This window comes from Xiphophorus maculatus, chromosome 22 (assembly GCF_002775205.1).
Source record: "Xiphophorus maculatus strain JP 163 A chromosome 22, X_maculatus-5.0-male, whole genome shotgun sequence".
NCBI lineage: Eukaryota > Metazoa > Chordata > Actinopteri > Cyprinodontiformes > Poeciliidae > Xiphophorus > Xiphophorus maculatus.
In genome coordinates, this window is record NC_036464.1 from 20,546,669 (window position 1) to 20,572,134 (window position 25,466).

Sequence of the window (25,466 nt, forward strand, 5' to 3'; positions counted from 1 at the left end):
TAGTCAAATAAAAATAGTTTATTTGGTATTTTACAGCCAGTTTAAGAATGATAGGTACAGATCAACCTAAATGTAAAGCTCATTTGGCTCAAAACAGGTAAAAATGTAGCCATTTCTTAATAAAGTCAAAGATAAAACATTCTAGATCAATAAATTAAAGTGTAAACTATTGCATAGGCATGATTGGACTTTCAATCATGTCTATATTCAGAAATTGGAAAGAAGTGATTGTTTTATATTGAGTTTTCTGTCCTCCTTCCTTCCCGTGAATGTTTTTGCTTTAGTTGATAGATCATTAAGGGCGATAATATATCGCAGTGTTAATCTGTCCTTTCTCACATGCAGGAGTCAAAGGTGAAAGAAGACGACCATGAGATCTCAACAGCCATAAAAATCGACGCCGCTCTTCACGACGAACCGATTGTAATAGAGGAGGAAGAGTTGCATGTCACCCTGAAGAAGGAGGAATCGTTGGCCGTGGAGCAGCCGTCCTCGCTCTGCCTCAAAGAATCTGACTGCAGACCGCCCCACGGTGGTTTCTCCCTCCACACGGGGCCTTCCGCCCAACCAGAGTGGAGGCAGATCAGCGAGGCGCTCCAAGCGAAGCTCGCAGGCGAACAGCAAACTGAAGGGCATTTCATTCCAAAAACCTCTTACCTGCTTCCCCGCTGGGATCAGACTAAAGCTGCTGGACATGTGGCTCTGCCTGAGCACTTCTCCAAGGTCAAAGACTGCATTGAGAATCATGGCGGGAGAGTGGGGAAAGTGTTGCCTATGTGCAAGCAGGTGGATGGACAGTGTATAGATTTGAGCACAGATTCTTACTCGGAAAAGGACGACTACGGGGCGATTAAGAAGGAGTCGACCCAGACAGCCATCTACTGCAAAGCCAACCAGGGGGTCATGTCTCCGTTGGCTAAAAAGAAGCTCCTGTCCCAGGTGTGCGAGTCCAACCCCTACTCCTTTTCCTCTCTTCAGTCTCCACCTCCCGCAGCTGTGTCCTCTCTCCATCGAGGTGATCGAGAGAAGGAGAAAAGAAAGAGTGAAGAAGAGTTGCTGGGACAAAGGTACCAGGGTGCGTCCGACAACATCCCTGAGGTCTCGCCCATATTCAGGCCGTCGGTGATCCAGCACGCACAAAGCAGCAAGGCTCACCAACACACTGGCGGAGGGCAATCGGAGAGGATCGCTGCGGCGGAGCTGTCGGACTCTTACAGCCGGACGGGCCATCATATTCAGCCGCAGGCGAGCGTGCCCTGGCAACCGTACCTTACCAGAACCCAAACCCAGGACTGTGCGGAGACCGCCGGGGAGAAAATCCTCCAAGGTCCAGTCACCCAGTGCAGGAGCTATACGGGGGACTGCTACTCATCCCCTCACCTTCACAGCTTGTACAGACAGACTGAGAGCTGCCTGAGCCAAGAGAGAATGGCTGGCTTTCCTGGCGGAGAGCGGAGAGAGCACTACAGCAGGGAGCGCGAGGGCGGCCAAAGCTTTGTCTGTGCCGGTCTGGAGCAGGAAGGGTTGGTGTACAGATCTCACTACGGTGACAGGACTCAGACGCAAGGAGAGAACGGAGAGGCTGAAGACGAGCCCAGAGACTTTTCTATTTCTAAACCTCTATCTCAAAGGGTTTCCTCCTTTTCCAAGCCCTCTTTCTGTAGTCTCTCCTATCCCATCATGCATCACGGTTTGGATTCCCATCCTAAGGCGTGCAGAGTCTCGCCTATGACAATCTCTACCCCCAAACAAAGCTCACCAGATACTTCTCAGTCGTTTCCCAGCCCCAAAACCTCAGCCGAACTGTCCCTCAACAGTCCCATTCGGCCCAGTAAGCGGAGCCTGGCCGAGGCGGACAGCGAAGACGCCCCGGAGAGGAAGGTGCGAGTGGTGACCCCTATTCACCCAGCCAGCACAGTCCGACGGAGCGACCCTGAGGAGCTGAAACCTGCTGAGCCAGCCCACGCCATTCACCTCAACAATCATCTCCCCGAGGGCCATTCTATAACCGCCTACCCCCCGCCCCACACCGCGCCCCTCTATGCTGGCATTTATCCACACGGCACGCTAGTGTCACCAGGTGCCCAGGATGGGCTCCAGCAGCACCCGGGCCTGCAGTACCTGAAAAGCCAGTCGGCCGTGTCCCCGCTAATGCCCCCCTTCACCATCCACTCCATGATGCTCCACAGGCAGCTGCTAGCCTCCACCCCCAGCCCCCACCACCTCTACAGGTACCCGGGCGGGGCGGCACTGTACGGAGAGCTGTTGCACCACCTCTACCCTCTCTCGACCCTCCCCCCACCTCAGCTGTCGTCGGTACACCCCAGCACCAGACTTTGAGGGAGAGAAAACACGCTTTCTTTTCTTCACATTGTTGAAACTGTGTCGGCTTATTTTCATTCACATCGTGGCTTGAGTCGAGGCAAAACTAAGATCAGACGTTTTGCCGATGACAAACTGCTAAATCCATCACTCGGACTGCAAATGACTTTTTTTTTTCTAACTGTGTATGCCTTCGTTTATATATCTTGCACTGCTCTTTATTTTTTGTCACCTCTTACTTGCTTTTGTAACCCTATTTGCACAATGCTCGTGTGTATTATGCTCACAAATCAGCTTGTTGCTTTCAGTGACCCACGAGTCAGGTTTGTTGCTCTGGAACGTGAGAAGTTGAGGGAAGTAGAGAAAAGCCATTTGTTTACTGTGTCTGAGGGCTAAACGTAGTTGCCTAAAAACACTAAAAGTAACATGACAATGAAATACAAACTCTTAACCTCAGTATGTATGTTTTTGCAAACAGGCATGGGTCGGTATGAGATCCTTAGAGGACAGTTAGTTTGAGTAACAGTACCACAGCTTCACAGTATTCACATACAAATAAAGCAAAAATCAGTACTATTATCTAACTTATTTCATTTAAAACAGAAAAGCATTGTACTTTTCCAACTGCTGCAAAGAATTTTAAGTTCATTGTTACAGTTATAATCAAGCTAGGGCAACACACATTAGCGCCTTCAAACTTGTTCTGGTCATGTCCATCCAATAACATCCCACGACAACAGTGTCTGATTGGTGGCTGACACTACTGGATTAAATACCCAGAGATCCCTTTAAAACCGTTTCTATTCAGAAATGAGCGACAAAGCTCTTTCAAGCCTAGAGTCCGGTGAGCTGTTCTCCCTCTGCACACTTTAGCACATCGTGCCCCATGAGTGTTAAAAAGCATTATTTGACTAGCATTAACTAGCATTCACTCTTCCCTGTACCTGAAATATTCATTTATCATTTTGATTTTAATACCAAATTAATAAATATACATAAGAAACACAAAGTTTTTAAGAGCTTACGGTGCATAATACTGATTAATTAGTCAGGCTAACTGCTCTGGCAGAGTTTGCAATCAGTGTCTTAACAGAAATGCAGCTTGTAGCTTGGCAGTTGTGGTTTTGCAAGTGTTAAGTCTTTTTCATAATGGTGAAATATTGTCAAACACCAAAATTTGTCTCACTTTTAACTGAGGGTAAAGTGTAGCAGCCTTCTGTCAACCAGCTAGCTGGTAGTGCTCAGCATTAGGTGGGGGAGGGACAGAACTGTGTTGATTTACAGGCCTGGAAACAAATTAAGAGACGGCCTAATTTGGCTATATTTTCAGTCACAGCTTTCATACGCCTTGACATATTCTCTACTCTACAGTCTTTCATATTACTGTATTTTATTAACTGTGATACATGTAGAAATGCTGTTTTCAGAGCTCTCTCAATTTTTTTCCGGGCCACAAAAGTTAGAGAAAACTGGTCACTCTAGCATCTCATTGAAAAGATTCTCGACTTTAGAAGCAGGAAGACAAAAACGGTTTGCTATTTTGAAGACACAACTTTTTAAAACCAGTAACCAGCCCATGCCTAATTGCTACCAAAATAAAACAGCTGAATCATGTGTTATTTATCTCCAGGCAGCCAGTGTTGTTGTGTCTGTTTACATGTCTCCACGCTGAACTCTGTTCCTTGTTTGTGCCGCAGTAAATCCAGCTGGAGTGGACTGATTGGGATAAATGTTAACACCCGCTGTGGCGCTGCTTAACACGAACAGTTTCATCACGACCACATTCAGAGGTGCTGTGTGTAACAGATGTACTGTAGAGTCGCTCTTTTACAAAATTCAGGTTCGTCTGTGTTGCTTTTAAGCGCATCTTCCTATGACGCGTTCGCATCTGTTTGCAAATCATGGATGTTTCGTCTTCGGCCCGTGTGACTTTCACCTTCTGCGATGAAAGTAGTTTGACCTCGGAACATTTTTGTGACTGGTAGACTGTTGTGGCTTGTTTTGCGTCTGCAGGAACAGCGTAATGAAGCAGCCGTCTGCTGTGGAATGCTCACCACAAGGAAGAAGGAAAAAATGAATAAATCTGCATTTCATATTTTCGTTCCTGACTTGAAACGGTTCATTGTCTTGACAAACAGACTCTTTTAATATATGATTTTATAGGAATGTTGTCACTTAGGATATTACTGCTTTGCAAATATCTGTGCCTTTCACAGTCTTGGATTAGAGTTAGCACTATGCTTATTAAGGTATATCTCCTGTAGCAGGGTAGGAATGTCAATTTTACTGTCACTCTCGTGTCCAAATGCAGTATCCAGACATTATCAAACAACTTGGCACACTTCGAGACAACAGACTTAAAAGGTAGGATTTCAAAGTGTAACTGTAGATCAATTTTAGTTTTGTCGCTTTGTTCTTTTAACAACAGCCAGTTTCGGAAAACAGCTGACGAAGACACAGGTTTGCTGTCTGTCGTCTGCAGGGCATGTTCTCTAGCCGCGGTGAAAACGGTACCAAACTCCATAAAGAATTCCTGCCGTGCTCCGTAGCCCCGAGGTGCAAAGACAACACCTGCGCTGGCTTTTTACAACCACTATAAATGCAATCCAGGAAAGCTGAAATACACAGAGAACATTTTTTTTGCTGTTTAAAGCGAGGAATTTTTTTATTTTTTTTTTTAAAGCTGTAAACATCTACGATTTTGCTGAACACTTACAGACATTCATTACTGATTCTAGTACTGTAGATTGCTGTGTGTAGGTAAGCTGGCTCCTGTACAGAACATTGACACGGAGGGAACTACTCACGGCAAACTCTCTTTTTTTTGTCTTAATATCTGTGTAAATAGCACTGTAGATAGCACTGCGTGGTTGTCCTCATATAAACTGTTGTAATCTGTAAATAGTAAAAAAAAGAAAAACAGAAAAGAAAAAAAGAACAGTACAAAAGTTGGTTACACAAACTAGATGTGTCCTTTTTTTTACTGTTTTATGTTAGGCTCAAACACTACAAATTAAGATTTAGGATACGCTTCTTGTTTTTTTTAATTATTATTTGTTGTCCTTTCATTTTTTTTTATGTTGTGCATCCTGAAACTGTTTTTTGATACCATAGCCATCTGTTTACCAATCATCCAGCTGGCAGCAAAACGAAAAATAAAGACATTTTGTATGATATGACCTCCTGTATATTTAATTAAAATATTTTACTATCAGTACACGTTTCATCAGTTTCTTACACACGCTCACGCCCACACACACATTTTGACAAGTAACAACCACAAATCTTTATCCATTTGGGGAATCTTAGGCTGGATCGAAACATTATGGTGTCCAAATCTTTTATCAGCCAACCGTTTTGCTTCCACTCAACAATTATGCACTATTTTGTGTTGGTCCATCACACACACAAACCCAATAAAATAACAGAGTAAATGGTTATAAAGCAATAGAATGTGTAAAAGTACAAGCGTATAAATTCTTTTACAAAGCACTATAAAATGCAAGGCTCGTATCAACTGGTATGCAACACCAGTGTGTTAACATTATCCTATTTCTTTTTCCCCCTTAGTAAATGCAGTGTGAATGGCGTTTTATTATTGTGACAGCATTATTTGTCTGAGATTCCACCAGCTTTAATCTTCACAACAGGCCATTTCTGGGCTCACGGCCAGAAAAGCCTCTTCAGCATTTGCTGCATTGAGCAAATGCGCCAGTGCATGTAGCATTTCTGTGGCGTGTGTACTGGGGTGCAATAAAAGCTGTGCTTTGACTTTTATTGCCACCCTCTGGTAAACTTTTAACATGAAAAAATATTCTGTAATACTTCCAGAGCTCAGTTAAAAAAAAAAAAAAAAGGCAGGCTCATTGGAGTGGAATGTAGGTCGTTTTATTGCAGATCAGCAGTAATTTTTTTAAAAAAACAAACAAGGTTATAGCTTCCAAGACAACAGCGAGAAACAATTGCACTTTCTGAGAAACGATATCTATGATCTAAATCTAATTTTATAATGCATGGAAACTATAAACTGCTAATGTAAGATTGATGTGTCCGTATTCCTACTGATACAAAAAGAAGTATAAAAATGACATTTGTAAAGACACATTTCAGTCAAACAAGAATAAACTAATTTTCACTTTTGTTATTGCAGTCATTATAGTTAAAAACTACTTTTTCATTTAGCTGTACTCCTTTACTACAACTATTTTTGATACAAGTAGCATTCCAGCACTCGCGCTGCCCATGCAGCAAATTTTGTAAAAAATAATGCAGAAATCTACCGGCCTTTCTTTTGTTCCAAGAAGTTTGATTCTGAAGTAAAGACAAATAAAATAAAATGTTTTTCAAGAATGCACAGTACAGAAACCACCAGGTGATTCACAGTAAACATAAGATACATCTGGCAAATTGCTAAATAATGAACCGCATTCCCTTTTGCCTCCTAAAGCTTTAACCTTTCTGTATTATTTAAATGAATTTGCAGGATAACAGAAGAAAAAAAATAGCTTCTATAGCTTTCCCCCCTGTTCTGCCTCATGTTTTCAGGTAGTTTCAGCCATGTTTTGCACTCCGCATGTAATTACGACGTCCATTCTTCAACACAATGCCATTAAGTGGCTGGAATATTTAGGGGCTTGTAGTACTGGGCATGTTCAAAACAAGTGCACAAGGACATTCATTATTCAGGCCACTCAAAAGGCCCATTCATTCAATTATGTTCAGAGCATTTATTGGCTGCTATGTTAAATTATGTTAGACGTAGCCACTAAAAAACAAGGTTACTCTATTAAAGACCTCGAGGGGGGATAGAGAAGTCACATTACTAGCTTACAATTTGCCTTTCCTTAAAGCGAGCTGCAGTGGTCATAAAGTTGTCACAGTAAGTGGAGGACGTCAATAACTCCAAAGGCACCGGCTTGTCCCCCGTCACCCAGATGGATCAACTTAAATTAAGTGCATTTGTGAAACTTTTCATGTTCTAGAGCTGAGGGAAAGCTTTCTATTTTAGCTCAACCGAAGCATGCCGTCTCACATGTGGGGTTAGCCACAAGAAAGAACAAAGTAAAGCAGTAGATCCATCAGTGCAGCACCTAAATGGCGGTGAGATTTAGGTGGTAATGTTATGACTCAGGACCTATACGGTGTGTTGTATTAGTAGATTCATCATTTGATGGTGTTTATATTAATGTTAGAATTCAGGAGTTTAATCAGAAGCAATAATCAGATTTGTTTCACAATTTTTGCAAAGCTTTAACCCCACTGACAAATATCAGGCAGTTCTAGTTTCACTGTAAGAACATGTTGAGTCACAATTATTGTATTTAAGTTGAATCTGTTGCATCATTTTATCCATTTAATTTATTAGTTTTATAATTAAGTCGATACTTTTTTTTACTTTGTATTGCCATTAGTGTATAACTAATGGCAATACAACTGTAGGAACTATTGCATAGTTCCTACAGTGGAACTATACAATAGTCTTATATACTGCTGTATATAATAACGCAACAGGAGTCATTGTCAATTATAATTTTACAGTTTCTTTTAGAACAGTCATGAGGTGAATTTTTTTAACCCTTTGCATGTTAGTGTTTAGAATAAATAGCCTTATTAAAGGCTATTTATCTCTGCATATTCCTTACATAACGGTATTCTTTTCTTATTGCTGAGCATTTTAAAAGACTTTAAAAGACCAACATCTTGCAAATTAGGCAAAGTTGACAGTTCAAAGTAAAAACAAAAATTGACTTGCGCAACCATCCGACTTTCTAGGAGCACAAATAAACCGCAGACTTGTCACTGAAAGTGTAGCTTCATTTTAAATAGCTTCCGACATCTAATCTAGTTCTTCTGACCTCATTTTCAAACACTCCACATGAAACAAAAGTTGCCAAATTTTAGTCTTCTTCTCTGGTAAAAACTTCCTCACAAAAGGGTTTTGATGCTAGCGCCACCTAGTAATGTTCCAACAGTATTCACGCACTGATTGGAAAAAGTTTTAATTCCTGACAGCCACTTCCTGGTTAAACTAAAAAAAATCCACCCATAAAAACAAAAAAAAATGCATCTTTCCCCTTTATGCATCTTAATCTGTAGATTTGAATTCTTTAACAAATTTCAGATGTATACCTAACATTAATGACTACTTTTTTTTTTTACTCCATCAAACATTTTTATAAAGGTTTATCTGTTAATTCTAGTGAATACGGTATATAGTTTCAACAGTACACATTTAGTTCACCGTTAGTTTATAAAAGATAATCACATCATACGAAATAGTCTTAACTGAGATGCAACAAAAATGTCTGATTTTAATAATGCTACTTGAATCAGATAAAGTGGTTTTATCACAGTTATTTGTGCAAGTGATGAGCTTCAGACACACAATTTAAACAAATACATTTGTACCTGCCAGTTCACAAGCATGAGTCTTCACCTCCTCAGCTTTTCATTTGAACCAACCTTGGTGAAAGTTGATTTTGAAAACAATGTTGAGGTGAACAAGTTTGAATTTGTTGTAGATTTTCTCCAGTCCATCTAAACTCATTTTCACTATGATGTGGTGAAAAGCTGGGCCTTGGTTAGCAGGTAGCAATTTGTGGATCTCTGATAAGAAAACTTATTATATATACACTCAGAACAGCAGAAATGTGATAATGACAACAGATATTGTGTGGTTTCTTATCAACATGTCAGGATATTTAGTCAAATATTACTGGAGGTGCAGCTATATAATTTAACTCTGCATGTATAATTTTGGCCCTGTGTGAATTAGAGAAAACATACAGTAAATTCAAAGTTTTGCACCCAATTCTTCCTCGAAAATCATTTCCGTTTTATTAATTTTAAGTCAAAGAACCGCTCGATACGACATTCATGCTGATGATGAGGGTGTGTAAAACGTCTGGCTGGAAGTGAAAAGATTTTGGGGAAAACAGGGTTGAGATCACAAAGCTTTGAGATTCATCCTCTCTCTGAGCGACTTCCTCAGTTTGCTGCGTGGTGCGGGAATGGGCCCGGAACCGGGACCAGGACCGGGACCACTGTAGGCTCTGACAAACACATCGTCAGCCGCATCCTCAGGCATCTGGACACTGTGGTTCTGGATGTCAAACTGCTGGAGCGGTTTGACATCCAGAGGCTGAGGCGGACCCTGCGGCTGCACGTCGAGGACAGCCAGTGGGGCGTTCTTCCGGCTTGGAGCCGCCGCGCCCCCGGCGTTGTTCCGCTGGAGCTGCTGGATGATGGCGGAGAACTTGACATCCAGCGAAGGCCGGCCTGTTTTGGACCTGACAGCTGGGCGGGAAGCGCACGCGCCGGTGTTCTCCTTCTCCTGGTTCGAAGGAAGAGGACGATGAAGCAGAGAGGGGGGCAGAGGGGGTCTGTCTGGACGGGTGGGGTTAGCGAAGGGCTTCACGTCAGAAGGAGGGGGCGGAGCGCGGCGCTTTTTGTTGCCCATGGGCGTGGAGCCGGTGCTGGGGCTTGAACAGGGGGTGGAGGTTCTGCTCTGGGACAGAAGACTCTTCTCCACCACCACCGAGTGGGACCCATCGAACAGAGAGGACCAGTTAGGGGCCTCCCTCTCCTCCTCTTGCCCAATCAGAAAGCGGCCATCTGTCTCTTCGATTTTACTGTGGATTATGTCTGTGATGCTCTCAAACTTGTTGGGCGAATTTATACCTGCAGGAAATATTAAGTTAACTAACAACAAAGGAAATTTATAGATGAAACAACACTTTTTTTCTCTCTCTCTCCGTGTCTGATGTGCAAACAATATAACTGTCAAAGGATGTAGAAGCACACATTCCACTTTTCTCATTTGCATGTAAAAGGATTTCATTTGCATGCACCATCTTTGGAATGAAAACACATTTTGTGGAGTAATGGCACGTATTATCTTAAATGAAATACTTTTTTTTTTCTCCCCCCCTAAAAGCTGCAGCCAAATATCAGCTTCCCACCACCTCACTTCAGCGTCTAATTCAAATTATTGTACTCACTGAGGTCGTTGTAAACAGAGTCGGCCTGCTTGGCGAGGAAAAGCGATGGTTTCCGTGGTGATGCGACCTCAATTTTCATTAGGCGGTCGCAGCAGTGGAGCCACTGGCCTGGCCATAAATAAGGGCAGACATGACGGTTTCTATTCATTCAAGTGTCTGCAGTTTGTTCTTGTCCAGACGATCTAATCATGTTACCAACTTCATTCAGGGTTTCACCAACACAATATTTAACTATTTAACACTTTTTAAGACCAGTAACAGTGACATTTAAGACAGAAATGTGCAAAAGATAGCCGCATATTTTACGTAGTAGTAGTGCCGAGCTTTTTAACACAGAATGAACTGCATGGTTAGGTAGCAGAAGTGAGCCAGATAAGATGATAAGAACGTTGTACAGCCAACTGGCTTTATTCACTATAGGTGCAAAAATGCTAGCAGCCAGGTAGCAGTAGCCACAACTGCCTCGAGTCACAGAACACAATGCTTATTAGCATTTACCTGACAGAAAAGTCCCACGAGAAAAATAAAACTATACCAGATTAAATAGTCCCGTCACGACAAAATTAAAGACCTGTCATTGGCGTACTAAAAGCCAACTTCCAATTCTGATGAATTTAAGACTTTTTAAGGCTGCGTAGACACCCTGTTATTTAAATACAAGCCCGTAAGTTTTTCCGCTCACATGAGCACACTCACTCTGGTCGTAGAGGTGTTGGTTCAGGCAGTCGATCCATTCCTCCAGCTCCTCCCTGGTGTCTGCTGTGAACACGACACTCTGAGATCCCTCGGGCGAAGGGTTGATGATGGACAAACTCTTGGATTTGCGATCGCCTGACTGTTTGTCCAGCACACAAATGCGGGTCTCCTGCAGATACGACACATAACTTACAACAGGCTGAACCCCCCTGCCCCCATTTGACCATCTGGTGATCAGAAAGAGGTATGAATACATAAAGAACTTCAAACTCAATACGTTTTCAAAATGTGTTGAAGGTGTTTGCTGCATAATTATTCCACCCTAAAAAGGAGCAGTGCAAACGCATCAACGTCCCCTAGATATAATCTGACATTAATGGCTTTGATAAGTGAAGTATGTGTAAGCTTTTTACTCTGGTGGTAAAAGACAAAGCTGGGATTGCACACCAAGATTAATTCAGGGGAAAAACTGCAAACATGCTAATAGGATCTGAGTAATTAATGTAGGCATTTTACTTGGTTGAGAAATGTTAAGGGAAAAGCTGAAGAGAGAAGAAAAAAAATTGATTCTTTATCTTCTCTCCTTATATACGTATATCTGTTTTATATTCCGCTCTCTCACATTATTGATTGGCACATTAAGAGTGGGCTGCACTTTAGCATCAATTTCTTCAGGGGTGAAGTAACAGGACAAAAAGCCGGCGCTCAGCAGACAGTAGAGATTGCAGCAGCGGTTCACCCCCTGCACACTTTGCTGGAAATCAACAGAGCAACAAAAACAGAGTGATTGCACAATCCAGGCCAGAACTCACTCCTACTACGTGACGTAACAGTGAAAGTCGTCAACGCACCTTCTGACTCAGATAGCCGCTCATGGCGCTCTGCGTCATGCAGGCCGGCTGCGCCACTAAGCGGCAGCACAGGTTGCCGTACAGAGGAAGCCAGGATGACCACTCGGCTGGGAGGATGAAAGGAAAAAAAAGAAACACAAGAAAATATTAAAGTTCAGAACTGTTGGTCAAAACTTACAGAATAGAAATAATGACACAAATTAGATCTCATTATAATTACTACAATATCATATGATCTGTTCCTGTAATGCCGTCTCATTTAATAACAGGAATTCAAACACTTTTTCAGATTTTATGAAGTTACAAACAGAAATTTACTATACATCATTAAAAGGTCTCAGTTGGCTTCTGGTGTATGTGACTCTTCTTCATGATGCACTTTGCTCAATAGTATTCTCTAACAAACCTCTGAGGAATTTGCAGAACATCTCAATTCATAGTGACATTACTATATACTACGCTCAGAAAATTGTATTAATCAGGTGACTTTTGGAGGCAACTGTTCGAACTGGATTTATCTAACATTAAAAGTGTACAAGGATCCAAAGACATATGGTTTTAAATAAGTTTACTTTTTTACACATCTGAAAAGTGTGGCGTGCGTGCACCATTTTCATTTCGACTGCACAAGACAGCATTGGGTCGGTCAGTTTAATAAATTTCCAATATACCCCAATGTCTGCGGCTGTAAAATGACCAAATTTTCAAGTGTTTTAATACTTTTTCAGGCCGTGGCATGTTTTGTTGCGGAGCCATCACTCTTGAGTGTATCTGCAATACTCGTGTGCCTTGAAATTCCCCCTGGGGGGTAAATAAAGTTAGCTGAACTTAACTGACTTGAATTGAAGCAAGATAAAGAAAAATCCTAAGCACTAACTTAACAACTCAAAAGGAAAGAGAAGAAAAACCTCAACTACAGGTTCTTACTTGTACATTAAGCTTTCAGTGTTACTAAAATGATGAATGAATAATCTATCATTATCGTGACATTTATTCAATTTATGAGCTGGAGACAGTAAACTCTTCATAGGCCATAAATAACAAAGTGTGTGTCTTTGCTTCTTACCGCCTTGGTAGACAATGAGGGAGTGAGACTGAAAGCTGCTATCAGCATCAGGCAGACCGAGTGTTGTGCAGGCCAGCAGGCTGTATTTGGCTCCCCTGGTTGAGGACAGGCACAAATATAGAGCACTCTTCAAACGTGCTGACCGTTTCTTTTAAAAGAAAAACACTTTATCCTACCAGTCAAGTTCTATAAACAAATTTTAGTAAACTTTTCACCCTCAGATCAACACAAGATTAATGTAGGAACATTCAAGGACAAACATTTGATCCCATTTATTGCCATAAAACAGTCTATGGATATCTGAAGGTTAAATATAGACTACCACACCTATTTATTTAAGCCTTATTTGGATATTTGGAGTGATCTGTTGAAAAGTCCCATACAAGGCATTCAGATTTGTACAGAGATGCAGAGTCAAAACAGCCAAATATATATATATATATATATATATATATATATATATATATATATATATATATATATATATATAAAAAAGAGAAACCCCAAGAGACGGTGCAGGATTTGTTAGATAATACAAACACATACAAAGGTATTGGGTTGTCCAGCAGGAAGGTGTCAGGATCTGGAGTGTCCAGCAGGGAGCAGAGCTTCTTTCCGGAGCTCCTTCCAAAGGAGTTACGCAGCTTCTTTGCAAGTTTCTTTGGTGTGTTTGGTAAAGTGAGCTCTTCCTCCATGGAACAGCTCCACAGCTCCACCTTCAGTTCAAACTGGGGAACTACATCTTTGCTACAAAGAAAGAATCTCAGTCAAATTAAAATATATAAAGTATGTAGATTCACACAACAAACACTGGAAAATGATTAAAAATAGTGTATTTAGTAATGCCGCCAAATGATATGTCAGTGAATATTTAAAAAAAAATTGTATCTGGAAAGAAAAAAAAAATTGTGTAATATTTTGAAATTCAGTTTCCATAAACATCGTTTAAAACATAAACAAATAAGTGTTTGCTTTCGGAGTGTATGAATGGGAAAATGAAATATGCAAAACATATTTACAAGAGAGTGAGTCCCTCAAAGCAGATGTCAGTGACAGATCTGTCCGCCACGACCATCTCAGTGTCAAACACCTCAGAGCCAATCTGCATCAGGCAGAACACCGCCACCCGACGGGAGACTACCGAACACAGAGGAGGTGCAGCATGTGTTAGTACAGAAAGTATCTAAGAACAGACAAAATGAAAAGATATTAAATGCAGTGGGTGAACATACTTCCTCTATTACTAAAATGGTCTGAATCCCTCCAAATCAAAGGAAAACGCAGGCCTACATAAAAGAAAAAGGGGAAAAAAGTGGAAGTTTACTATGAAGAGCTCTCAGCTAACATGAAAATGTAAAACAAACGGTAAAAATTGAAGATCCGGCTGGACAAATATTCTTTTACGCCACAAATGTTTACAAAAAAAATAGTCTTACCAGTAACTGCAACCGTCCCAGGACATGGTGAACGACCCTCTGCGAGTCTGTGAAGCAGAGGCAGCACGTAAATCAACACCTTCTTTTCTGAAAACGTCACATCTATTTTTGCCGTTAATCATCTTCCTCCAGAATTTGCTTCCTCAAAGTTAAGATCTGTATTTCCTAATAATCTGCATCGGGAGCATACAACTTATGTTCTTACACATCTCTTACGTGATGGCGTGGCTTTCGCCAAACTCTTTACCTTCTTTCTGCTCCCACCCTGTCCCGCTCCCCTTCTTCCCGCTGCAGCTGGGCGAGGTAGGCCTTGATCCTGGCGTTGCAGGTCAGCAGGTTCTTGGAAGCGTTGAGGACTTGCTCCCTTTTACTGCAAGCCAGCAGCAGCTTGTACGACCCCTCGCGCATTCTCGTCTCAAACTGAACCTTCTCTTCTATGTTTGTACTCTTAATGGACAGAATGAATTACATTTAAGAGATGCACAATGAGGTTGTAACACACGTGGACACGGTGGCTAACGATGAATTAAAGTTGACGACGAATGACCCAGGCTTTGTTAAAGACTTTAACAACCCACATACACTAAAGGTCATATGACATGTTAATCTTTTTGTAGGAAAAAAAGAGCTCTCGAAGTTTGACAAGAAATGACATCAACAGAATAATACAAGCTTTCTTTATGGCTTTGCTTGTCTCTCAGCTACAATTATTAGACTGTTAAAACAATAAAAATCTTATAATGTTAGACTTTTTTGAGAAATCTGAAGAAATCATCTTTTTTTTTAGCCGATTTTAAATAAAGCTACCCATTTTTTCCCTCCCAATCCTTTTATTTAGGGATGCACAATATTTCGGCATCAATATCAGAATCAGTTAACGTTAATCACTTTTTGACCGATATTGACAACTGATATTTATTTACATCTTTGAAGCAATTCCCCTGAAAGAAGCAACAATATTAGCAAAAACATAAATGTAAGAGAATGTAAATTAAGACAACATGAAATCTGGACCTACAAAAGACTTCATCTAATAAAAAATGGATTTGATATTGGTTATCTGGCATCAAGCAACTCTTCAGTGCTTCCAAAGATAAAAATAAAAAGTAGCACTCAAAGCAAACATCTCTCAATTAAGAGCCACTCAATCTACAACTGGCGCATGTAGGAAGAATTAGGTGGTTTCTAAAGATGAGCATATAAACCACACATGGAATTAGTAGAGATAGTGATGAAATATTAGGTCTACCAACAATGGAGTACTGATGATCTCTGAGAAAAACTCTAGAGGACTCTTGTTAAAATTGAAAACTTATATTTTGTTTTAGTTTGATGACAGGGTGATTATTGATTATGATTAAGATATAAACACTCAGCTATTGTTTTCAGGAACCCAGAAATCATCCTTCTCCATGTAGGAACCAGTTTTAAAGTCCCTCCACTGGCTCCCTGTAGCTCAAAGAATAGACTTTAAAATACTGTTGTTAGTTTATAAATCACTGAACGGCTTCGCACCACAATACATTGAAGATCTGCTGTTGTTGTATCAACCTTCCAGACCTCTCAGGTCTTCCGGTTCTGGTCTGCATCCCCAGAACCAGAACCAAACGAGGAGAAGCAGCTTTCAGCATCTATACACCACAAATTTGGAACAAACTTCCAGAAAACTGTAAAACAGCTGAAACACTGACTTCTTTTAAATCTCAACTAAAAACCAACCTGTTTAGAATTGTATTTGAAATGTAATCAATTACAAATTTATTGATGGAACTTGACTTAATGCTGTGTTTTGATTATTGATTCTATGTTGCATTGTGTTTCTGTGTTTGTAATGATGTAAAGCACTTTGGAATGCCTTTGCTGCTGAAATGTGCTATACAAATAAAATTTGATTGATTGATTTGATTGATAGGAAGTGAAATTTGCACCTGTAGCTTCTTGGAAATGTGTCGTATGCGCAACAAATTAACGTCCTCTATTATCTGCAGGGCGTCTTTCAGAAGACCTGGGCGTCGTTTCATGCATTTAGGCTAAAATCAGACCAGTTCGAACTGTATTACAGAGAAATGAAGGCAAAATAGACATAACGCAGAGCACTTGTGGAAGCCAATGCTTCCTTCAAGAACAAAGTTCGAGAAATAAAGAACGATATTGTTTAAAGTTAAACATTTTTGATGAAAGGGGGAATGTTATTAGAATAGTGCAATGAAACCCGCATATGTCGGCTCCATTGTGCTAGCATTATTGGACTTTGCACCCCCTCCGGGCATCGAGTCACTTGTTAATATAATTCACACCCTGACGACATACATAAGAAAGCCGTGTCTCTGTCTCTTCAAACTTACCTCTTTTTGTAGGAAGATAGAGCTTTCACGCATTTTCTTTCGCTTAATCTCCATGGCCATGGCAGAACCAGCAGATAACACCGATTTGGAGCTGCCGTGTCGTCTGGACGTTTGAATATCCCGCTTGTCCTCCATGTTTTCTGTCTATTCGCCACTCAAAACACGAAACTACGCATTCCTGCTCAGATTCCTAACGCCCCTTTCCAACGGACCTGGGTTGGCTCGATTTATTCTACCTAATCTACCGGACTAAACATAACAAAAAGTCGGGGTGTGAAATTGTGAAAGGTTAATCTCTGAGATTAATCTAAAGAATTTAAAAAACTTAGTAAAAGGAATTACAGATAATAATTTGAACACTGTTTCAGGTTTAAAATAAAACTCAAATTAAAAACATGTCAATTTTTTCCTACGGCTCGTCCCCATGTAGAAACTTAACACGCTTACGTTGACAAAGAAGAAACGTCATTACGTCAGAGCATCTGACAAAAACAACAGGATTTTGAATTTTTTTTAAAACGATATTATCATTTCGGAAATTCCATGTTCATAAAATGAAATGGCAAAGTAAGAAACGAAACTCCACGCCCTAGTTGTCTTTGTAACTGTATTAAGAGAGTGACGGAAATTCAAACTTAAAAAAAAGGAAAAGACAACATTGTGGAATTGTAGAAATAGTTTTATGTTACTGTAGGTTTTGTTATCTACTGGTTTGCTTTGATTTCATTTTATTTACATGTTTTTAAAAGAGAGAAAAAATGGAAAAACAAAAACTTTTGTATTCCTGTTCAGGCACCCAGTTCTGCAGCCAAATATTATTATTATTATTATTATTATTATTATTATTATTATTATTATTATTATTATTATTATTATTATTATTATTATTATTATTATTATATGTTTTTATTTTGCCATTGATTTTAGGTACGTTTTACTGAAATGTGAAACAGACATCAAACTAAATTTACATTCCTGCCTGTTCTTTCAGACGAAAACTAATAAACCGTAATATTTCAAATTGTATTTTAAAATTTACGTGTTAATTTCTTTTTTTTTTTTTTTTACTGAATTTATATTATATGCGTGGTTCATCTGTGTAATGTTTGAAAAAAAAAAAAACCCAGCAAAATACATTTTAAAATTTGTTTAAAAGTTGCCACAGTTTATTTGTGTATTAACACAAATCAATAATAAACTCCCATTTTCTTACGGATACGATGATATTTCTTTGTCATGCAGCCTGCTCTTGTAGCAATCCTTTTATTTGCAGCAGGGTTCCTATTAAATTGAACAGATTATATAGCATGATCAAGAATACAGGACAGATACTGCCAGCTGTGCAGCCAAGGTGGTGCTGCAGTAACAAAAGGCCGCTGAAAGTGAGCAGAGCGGCCAGGAAACCCGCCCACCCGGTTCTGGCGGACATTGCTTCTGGTTGAGTTGGAAGCATCCACGGTGTAGACGCAGGCGCTGCTGCTGCTGCTGCTGAGGATGAACTGGATCAAAAGCTGAGCATCGACAAATGCACAACAGGAAATGGCGACAGTGGATTTCAAAATAAAAGAAGGATTAGTCTTGATAAATTGAGGGACGCTCTCATATTGTAATCCTCCGTGTCAGCCTGTACAAACAGCGATGTCAGCTGCATTGCCATCTGTCCGGTAAATTCTGCACGACTCATTAGTCATAATCCTTGTTTTACTTAATTCTTAACACTAGGAGCTCAATTTTATATTCCTAAAATATAATATATACATTATATGTATAGTAGTTTAGGTTGAATCACTTTATTGATAATGTACATTTACATTCTGCCTTATCAAAGCCAAAAATGTATTTGAAGTGCAAAACAATGTAAAAGCTTAGGGTTAAAAGAGATTTCAGATAAGATACATGTACCTACCGATTTCATTGGAATGATGAAATGACAAATTAAATGTTAAAAATCCTTAATCAACTTTTCTGATGCTTGTTAGCATGTTTATTCGATGAAGATGGAGTCCCCTCCCATCATCTTTTTTATGGACAGTGTAAGGAGCATAGTGCTGGATAAATCAGACTGAAGTTGGTATCTTGCTTACAAGTTCCAATTCAGCGTCTAATTTAAGGATTACTCTTTCTTCAAGAATCTGGACTGCGTCTAGCTATCTCTGCCTCAAAATATAAAATACTTACACAAATTAAACCCAAAGTAGATTATTATACACGAAACATATTCTTTAAAATTCAGTTGAGCTGAATTTTAAAGTTTTTTTTCTATTTGTGAAAATAATAAAATTGTATTTTCTCATTTTTGGGTGCAATGGCAAAACCAGATTTTAAAAACAGGTAAAAGAAAGAGGGCCATTGTGCACAGGAATAATTCTCTCTTTTATTTCCTTTTAGGTCTTATTTTGAAAGTAAGGACCGGAAACAGTATTTAGTTTCTCCTGCATTTTGATGCGCCCGCCGTTATTTTCAGGGGAGTAGCTTATTGCTGAGCAACGGAGGAAGAGAAGGCCAGCGCACTCAGGGCTGGGCTCTATACACACCTTCAACAGCGACTCGCAGCTGAAAGAAAAGGGTAAGTGAAGCGTTGACTTGACTTTTATTCAGAAAACAGTACAATAAGCAGCTTTAAAATGGCTTTTAGCTTTAAAGTTTACCGTCACTCACGTGGAGTTTACGACCGAGAGAAAAAAAAGGGAGAAAGAGTCGATTTTCAGCTTTTCTTCTGCACATCTCCGGTTTTCAGAGGATTCTCGGTGTCAATTGAAAATTCCCGGAGTTGACACGCTGTAAACTTACTTACTTTAAAGCTTTATGGAAATGGGTGCTCGAATATAATTAGGAAGCTTGAGAAATATCTTTTAAACATGCTGCTGGTCTGACTCCCTGTCGGCTAACTGGCTGGATGGCTCCCTGATCCACCTTTGTTAAGAGACCCAGTCTCCCCCTTCTTAAAAAAAACACATTTATTTTTGGTCGTTTCTTTTATTCTGATGAATATTATAATCTTCAACCACTGTTTTCCCGAGTTGCATCCTTCAGAAGGCGCTGGGAGGGTCGCCGAGACAAGATGCACATCAATGAAGGTCGTTCACATTGAATCGCTTTGTTTATGTTTTTGGAACCAGATAGCTGTTTTCGAGTCTGTATGCTTTCAATGTGCATTACGAGGGGAAATCTTATTAGTTCGTTCAATATGAACGAACTAAATCGCAGACTGTGTCCCGATGTCGGACCCCCTCCTCCTCCACCAATGTAGTGGCTTTGTTTTCGTGGGGCAGATGTTAATGGCCTACATACATCCCTCTCTTTGTGTTCAGTTAGTTGTTTTTTTGTGTGTGTTTTTTTTGCAGCCATCATCACATCTCCAAAAATAAATAAAAACAAACTACTCTGGTAATTAATTATAATAATTGATTATTCAACTGTAATGCTGTCCTTTTTGCTTCTTAGTTAGTTTCGTTCACATTGTTGTGAATTTAATGCAAATAATAAAACGTGTGTAAAAAAAAAACCCCAAAATCAGTTAAATGCCAGTCATTAAAGTTAGCTGTTTGCATATTGTGTTCAGAGCTGTATTCATATCAGAGAGTTTGAATACTCCTCACCCCTCTGCTTCAAGAGTTCAGTTGTTTTGGTTGTGAGCCATTGGAGGTGCGGATGAAGTAGAGGCCGCTATCAGATTCTCCAGCAGGATAAAAATATCACTGTTTCAGGATATAAAACTAGAATTCAAACAAAAATCTATAACATGATCTAAAAGCAATTGCTTAAAAAAAGAAAACCAATCCTTTTCATAGAGCTGCTAAACTACTACAACATATTAATTGAGTGGCACATTTTAGGTAGACATGCGAGAATGTGTTGGATTCACAGTAATTAAATAAGAAATGTAATTCCTCTTAGACTTTGTAGAAAAGATAGGACCTGGATAGTGTGTAGTCTACCCAGCTAGTGAAAAAAAAAAATTGTGTTCATTATTTCCATTTCCAGAACAAAGTTTTCTTTTTTTGGAAAAAGTTAAGTCTTAGCATTTTCAAACTTTGTGGATATTTATTTAATCTCTTTACATTTTTAAATCTTACAAGTCGCATTAAACAGCAAATGTCACCAAATATCTCAGACATAGGTAGTCTGAAGAATGGTACTTAAATTTACATTTTTTGCTGTCCCAGCTGTTTTTTGTGATTTAGCACTTATTTATTATTATGTTTTAATTTAGGTGAAATATGAACTAACATAAAAAAGATAAAAATGTCTAGAACTTCCTGTTTAGCTTTGTTTTAGAACCAACATCAAATTTACCTGATATGCACAGTGGAAAGAGTAGAAACTAACATTCACAGTGTTTGTCTTGGTGTTGGGTACAACCAATCAGCAGCAAGGAAATTAATTCCTCTCCTGGATTGGTTGCTTTGCAAACGCCAGCCAGTGTCAAATATGACCATTACAGAGCTACCCTATGTATATCATCCTCACATGAGGCATTTTATTTGAATATTTTACATATGCTAAAAAGATTGCACGAATAGACTGGTTTCTCCACAAGTAAGTTTATAGTTGTAGGGAACTTGCTCAAATTTATAAGTTAAATATAGTTTTTAAAGCCATTAAATGTTGTTATTTTGTGGTAGTTCATGCATGTGTTTAAAAAAACTCTTAAAAAGGTGTAAAAGATTTAAAAATAATTTACTGAAACTTGTAGGAACCCTGATCCAGTGAGATCTCTCGTCACTCTGTCTTACGTTACTACAAAAGAAGTTTGAACTATAAGCATGGTACGACAGAAAATTTTAATTGTTTTGAAACTACAACTTTTCAAAAACCTTCCTGGTGCATACGCTACCATGCAGGCTGCCTCAGCTGCTCTCTCCTTTCAATATTCTCTTTTGCTCTGCCTTTTCCCTCCTCCTGAGAACCGTCTGTGTAAATGTGGCTGCTGGCTGGCCGGTTTGCTCCAAAGGCCTCCGCATTTCAAAGGAAAACTGTGTCAGTGTCACAGGACTGTAGCTGCGGTCTCATAGAGGAAGCAGCTAGACCTCAGCCTATGTGGCCATTACCCGGTTACTGAATCCCAGCTAACATACAGAACAAATGTCAATTATTTTCCCTCTGTAAAGCTTCACGTCTCTCGCTTATTTTCCCTGAAAACTGGAAATCTCATGATGACGATGATGATGTGCAGCATAAGATTGTTGAACAAATGTGTCTTTTTACTTGTCCTAACTTGCTTAGATCTGTTGACCACAGAGCTGAGTTTTCATGTACAGTATAGTGCATCTCTTCTCCAGAGTGTAGTTAGGACGTCTTTGGGGACTGTCGTCCGGCCTGCCCATGGCTATTGTGTATAGTAGGAAGTTTAGGAAGTGAATTCATTTTGCTTCAGTGGCAAGGGAAGCATTACTTGTGACTGAAAACAACTTAGCTTGGAATTTAATATGTGACTCTGTTCCATTTGTTTCAAGGCGTTTTTTAAACACGTTCTAGCAGAGTCCTTGGCTAAAAATATCAGTAAATCTCATTTCTGTAATCTGCCAGAGTGGAAACATTAATAAGGTTATGGGAGTCAGGTAGCCTGTTGGTGCTGCTGGATGTGTGCAGACACACTCAAGAGAATAAAGACTGGTCAGTAGACAAGCCTTAAGTTATAAAGTAGTAACGAATAAATAAGAAAACAAGAAGAGAGTTTAAAGTTCTTCATATACATGATGACCAGTTTCTCCCTTGTTATTGAATGTCTGGGGTGTGTCAGAGTTTTCTTTTTCGAGATTTAATTATTTAGAAATGGAGAGGGAAAAAAAGAATAAAAGCGAACTACTCTTCACATCTGTTTCAGGGTGTAACAGTCTCTACTCCCCTCTGAGTTCCCTTTATTATCTGCTGTGCTTTCCACAGCAGATATCGATCTTCATTTCTGCAGATTCTATTCCCATCTTCCTCTCTGCCAACCCCTGATTGTCTTGTTATGCTAACATTTCTGTTTTATTTTATTTTATTTTTCTTCTCCTTCCTCCTAAGTGGCAGTGTGGATTTCAGTATGAGAGAGTTGACTATTTTTATCCGGTGCCAAGGCTATTGCTCTGGGTGGTAAAAATGTAGGAGCCATAATCAACTTTTGGCTGAGGCAGTCAAAGACTAATGTTTCTGTAAAAACGCCACGGGTCAGTCATTATCAACTCAGCAGGAGCACTGCAGAGCCACAAGAGCACCCAGCACAGCAAATCATCTAATGTAGCGTCACAATCCTATTCATAGTATGTTTAAATTTGATTTTATATACAATACAAATGTAATGCAAACCAACAGTTTATTAACAATGAGTTAAGAAAGAGCCTTCTGAATGCACATCAAAGTTAATTTTTTTTTACCACACACATTGGAAACGCTCATAGTGATGTGTGTAAAAATGTTATTTAATCCACCACTTGTTGTAGCCATATTTGCTGACATTCTCCAACAGTTTCCACCCTCCGCACTATGTGGTGTCAAGATAAAAATCCACCTATATCTGTTACTGTTCCACTTGGTTTCAAAGTTGTAACTATTTCTCTTATTGTAGATTGACTTGTAGTTATTTCCTCTCTTATGATGATCAACGCACATCTGCTTCACTTGAATTACACAAAAAGCGGAACCAGATTCCCTGTTTGTGTGCACAAACTTCACAAATACAGCAGAGTCTGATGTTCAATTTTTAATCTTGAAGCATTTCATGTCATATTTATAAAGTATAGGATACAGGATATAGGATAATAGTTAAATATGACACTTTAATCATTTACAAAAATGAAAGTTAAAAAACTGCTGGAGTTAAATGGTTTGGGGTCATGTGTTCAGGCTCTCTAACAGCAAATTCTTGGACAAGTTCGGTGAGTAGCAATCTTACCGAAGTTATTTTCTGACCTAGAAAGATTGAAACATCTACCTCTGCTGGACTTTAATGACTTGTTCTCTTGTCTTGCCCATGTTGAAGAGTGGTTTAGAGAAATTGGCATTTGTGTCATGTCCTATTTACATATATTTTAATCTAACAAAGACATCATGGATAACTAATTAACCAATACTGTAAGCTGCTGAAAAAACAACATATGAAGAAAAACAATGTTTTGATTACCTATAATGTTAGCAGTGTTACTAATTGTGGCACTGGTATTAAAAAAGAAACTGGATTTGTCTACATTTTTTGTGTGAAAATGGGCAGCCACAACAAAGAGATTTATTCAGGGGTTAAAAATAACCACTGCTTATCACTTTAGTAATTTGAAGGTGTTGTTTTATCCCAAATATTCTTTATGCTTTGTGTGGTTTTAGGAAAGAAATCGTGTCTTTCAGTATGTTTTTCTGAGAATCATTAAGCACACACCCTTCAGAGAAAGAATCACATGAAGAGAAAAAGACTTTGCTGCAGGACATGTGCCTCATTATTCTCATGGAATATTAATAACATAGTTTTTATGAGCGCTTCATCATCACGAGCGCCTATTTATACGGGTGGCTGTTCCACTAAAAATGTTTAGAAGAAAATTACTTTTTGTTTTTGCTTTCATTTTGCCTGAATGTGTATTACATTTTGGATCATATTCCTGTACGATCCTCAGGATCCATGAACTGTAAACGGGCGTATGTTGGTCTGCAGGGCAGTTTGAACACATGGATCTCAGAGCATGTGGCGGGTTTATGTCTTAAGGCAGTGGGAGAGTCAGAAGGGGGTTGCTGGATTGTGTTTGGTATAACAATGGAGCAGGCAGGACTGATGCTGGCTAAATGGAGGTGTTTGCTGATTTGTTTTCACTTGCCAACTGTTCATGTGATACCGCTTTTCTGCACCATATGCTCTGTTTTGCTGCATTAGACTTTTTTTCCTTTTTTTTACTAACATGCTGGATTTAATAGCCACGCTAACACACATAAAGCTATATATACCCTTGTGTAGCCAAGGGTTAAGAGACTCCTGGTTTTATCCTGACAGCATAATGATTTATTAGCTCTCTCCGTAGTAGTTCAGTCCAGTCGCAGGAGATAAATGTTGGTGCATAGTTGTGGTGTGGCTGCAGAAATAAGGATGAATTCTGAATTAAAGGTTCTATAGAATCAATAATTATCTTCATACTCTTGGTTTTGTTTTGAAGTGTTATGTTTCAGTGGTGACATTTGACCTCCATCCAGATTTAGAAAATCATATCACTTGCAACATGAGCGACTTCAACTGAGTAGGAAGGTGGTCTCTTCCTCATCTGACAGCCTCTTATTATTTGTTGTTATAGTTTCACACCAGTGACGTGCGGTGAGGTTCATAGCTGGTGAGGCACTGACTTAATCATAATCAGATTTACAAATATAGACCCCCTGCATGTTATTGTTTACATAAGGAAATTTCGCGCATGCGGACAACGATAGAGGGCAAAAAGACTATTCTTCTACATGTGATGCATAGCCGCGCTGCCGCCGTAGAATAATTCAGTTAACTCAATCAAACTTGGACATGTAGATATTATTAATTTTGTGCTGTGCTCCTCATCAAAGGGATAAACTGTTAAAGTACAACTAAAAACCACCTCTTTCTCGCTCTCTTTATCAGCGCAGCAACTGTATGGCTAGTTCGCTGTTACTGTCTCTTACTCTGCAGTTGTGGAGTCATAATGTCTGGGATCATGAGGTGGTAAATAACACCAATTGCCTTCTGTGTTATCACTTTAAGAAAGACCTTCGTAACTTGCAGATTCAGAGTTTCTTAACACTTTTCTTACATATGTTAAAGG

The 25,466-nt window shown here is 39.5% G+C and overlaps 3 protein-coding genes across 9 annotated transcripts in view; 2 read left to right on the plus strand and 1 right to left on the minus strand.

Annotated features, from left to right (window-relative positions):
• The window catches only part of arid5b (AT-rich interaction domain 5B), a 106,397-nt gene extending 100,861 nt beyond the window's left edge, over positions 1-5,536 (plus strand). Inside the window, exon 10 of the mRNA XM_014470692.2 lies at positions 346-5,536. Within this exon, the coding sequence (XP_014326178.1) occupies positions 346-2,340 (1,995 nt within the window). The 3' untranslated portion in view covers positions 2,341-5,536. The remainder of the gene's footprint in view (positions 1-345) is intronic.
• A 658-nt stretch (positions 5,537-6,194) lies between these two features.
• Positions 6,195-16,872, minus strand: LOC102236918 (rhotekin-2-like). The gene is made up of 12 exons (XM_023326925.1): positions 16,717-16,872; positions 14,619-14,818; positions 14,372-14,418; positions 14,168-14,221; positions 13,955-14,072; positions 13,482-13,682; positions 12,936-13,030; positions 11,870-11,976; positions 11,641-11,772; positions 11,019-11,187; positions 10,323-10,430; positions 6,195-10,002 (listed from the first exon to the last, which is right to left on the minus strand). Exons 1-12 carry the CDS (start codon positions 16,849-16,851, stop codon positions 9,269-9,271), a joined length of 2,100 nt encoding a protein of 699 aa, XP_023182693.1. The 5' UTR covers positions 16,852-16,872; the 3' UTR covers positions 6,195-9,268.
• A 2,305-nt stretch (positions 16,873-19,177) lies between these two features.
• cep170 (centrosomal protein 170) overlaps positions 19,178-25,466 on the plus strand; it is a 42,636-nt gene continuing 36,347 nt past the window's right edge. For all 7 annotated transcript variants that reach the window (XM_023327554.1, XM_023327558.1, XM_023327556.1 and 4 more), the window contains exon 1: positions 19,178-19,282. The gene's annotated coding sequence lies outside the window, so the exon portion shown is untranslated. The remainder of the gene's footprint in view (positions 19,283-25,466) is intronic.

Coding starts and splice junctions, on each gene's coding strand:
- LOC102236918 (XM_023326925.1), bottom strand. CDS start 16,851: ATGGAGGACAAGCGGGATATTCAAACGTCCAGACGACACGGCAGCTCC. Junction 14,073..14,167: donor CCATTTTAGTAATAGAGGAA/GTATGTTCACCC, acceptor TGTGTTCGGTAG/TCTCCCGTCGGGTGGCGGTG. Junction 10,003..10,322: donor CTCTGTTTACAACGACCTCA/GTGAGTACAATA, acceptor TATTTCCTGCAG/GTATAAATTCGCCCAACAAG.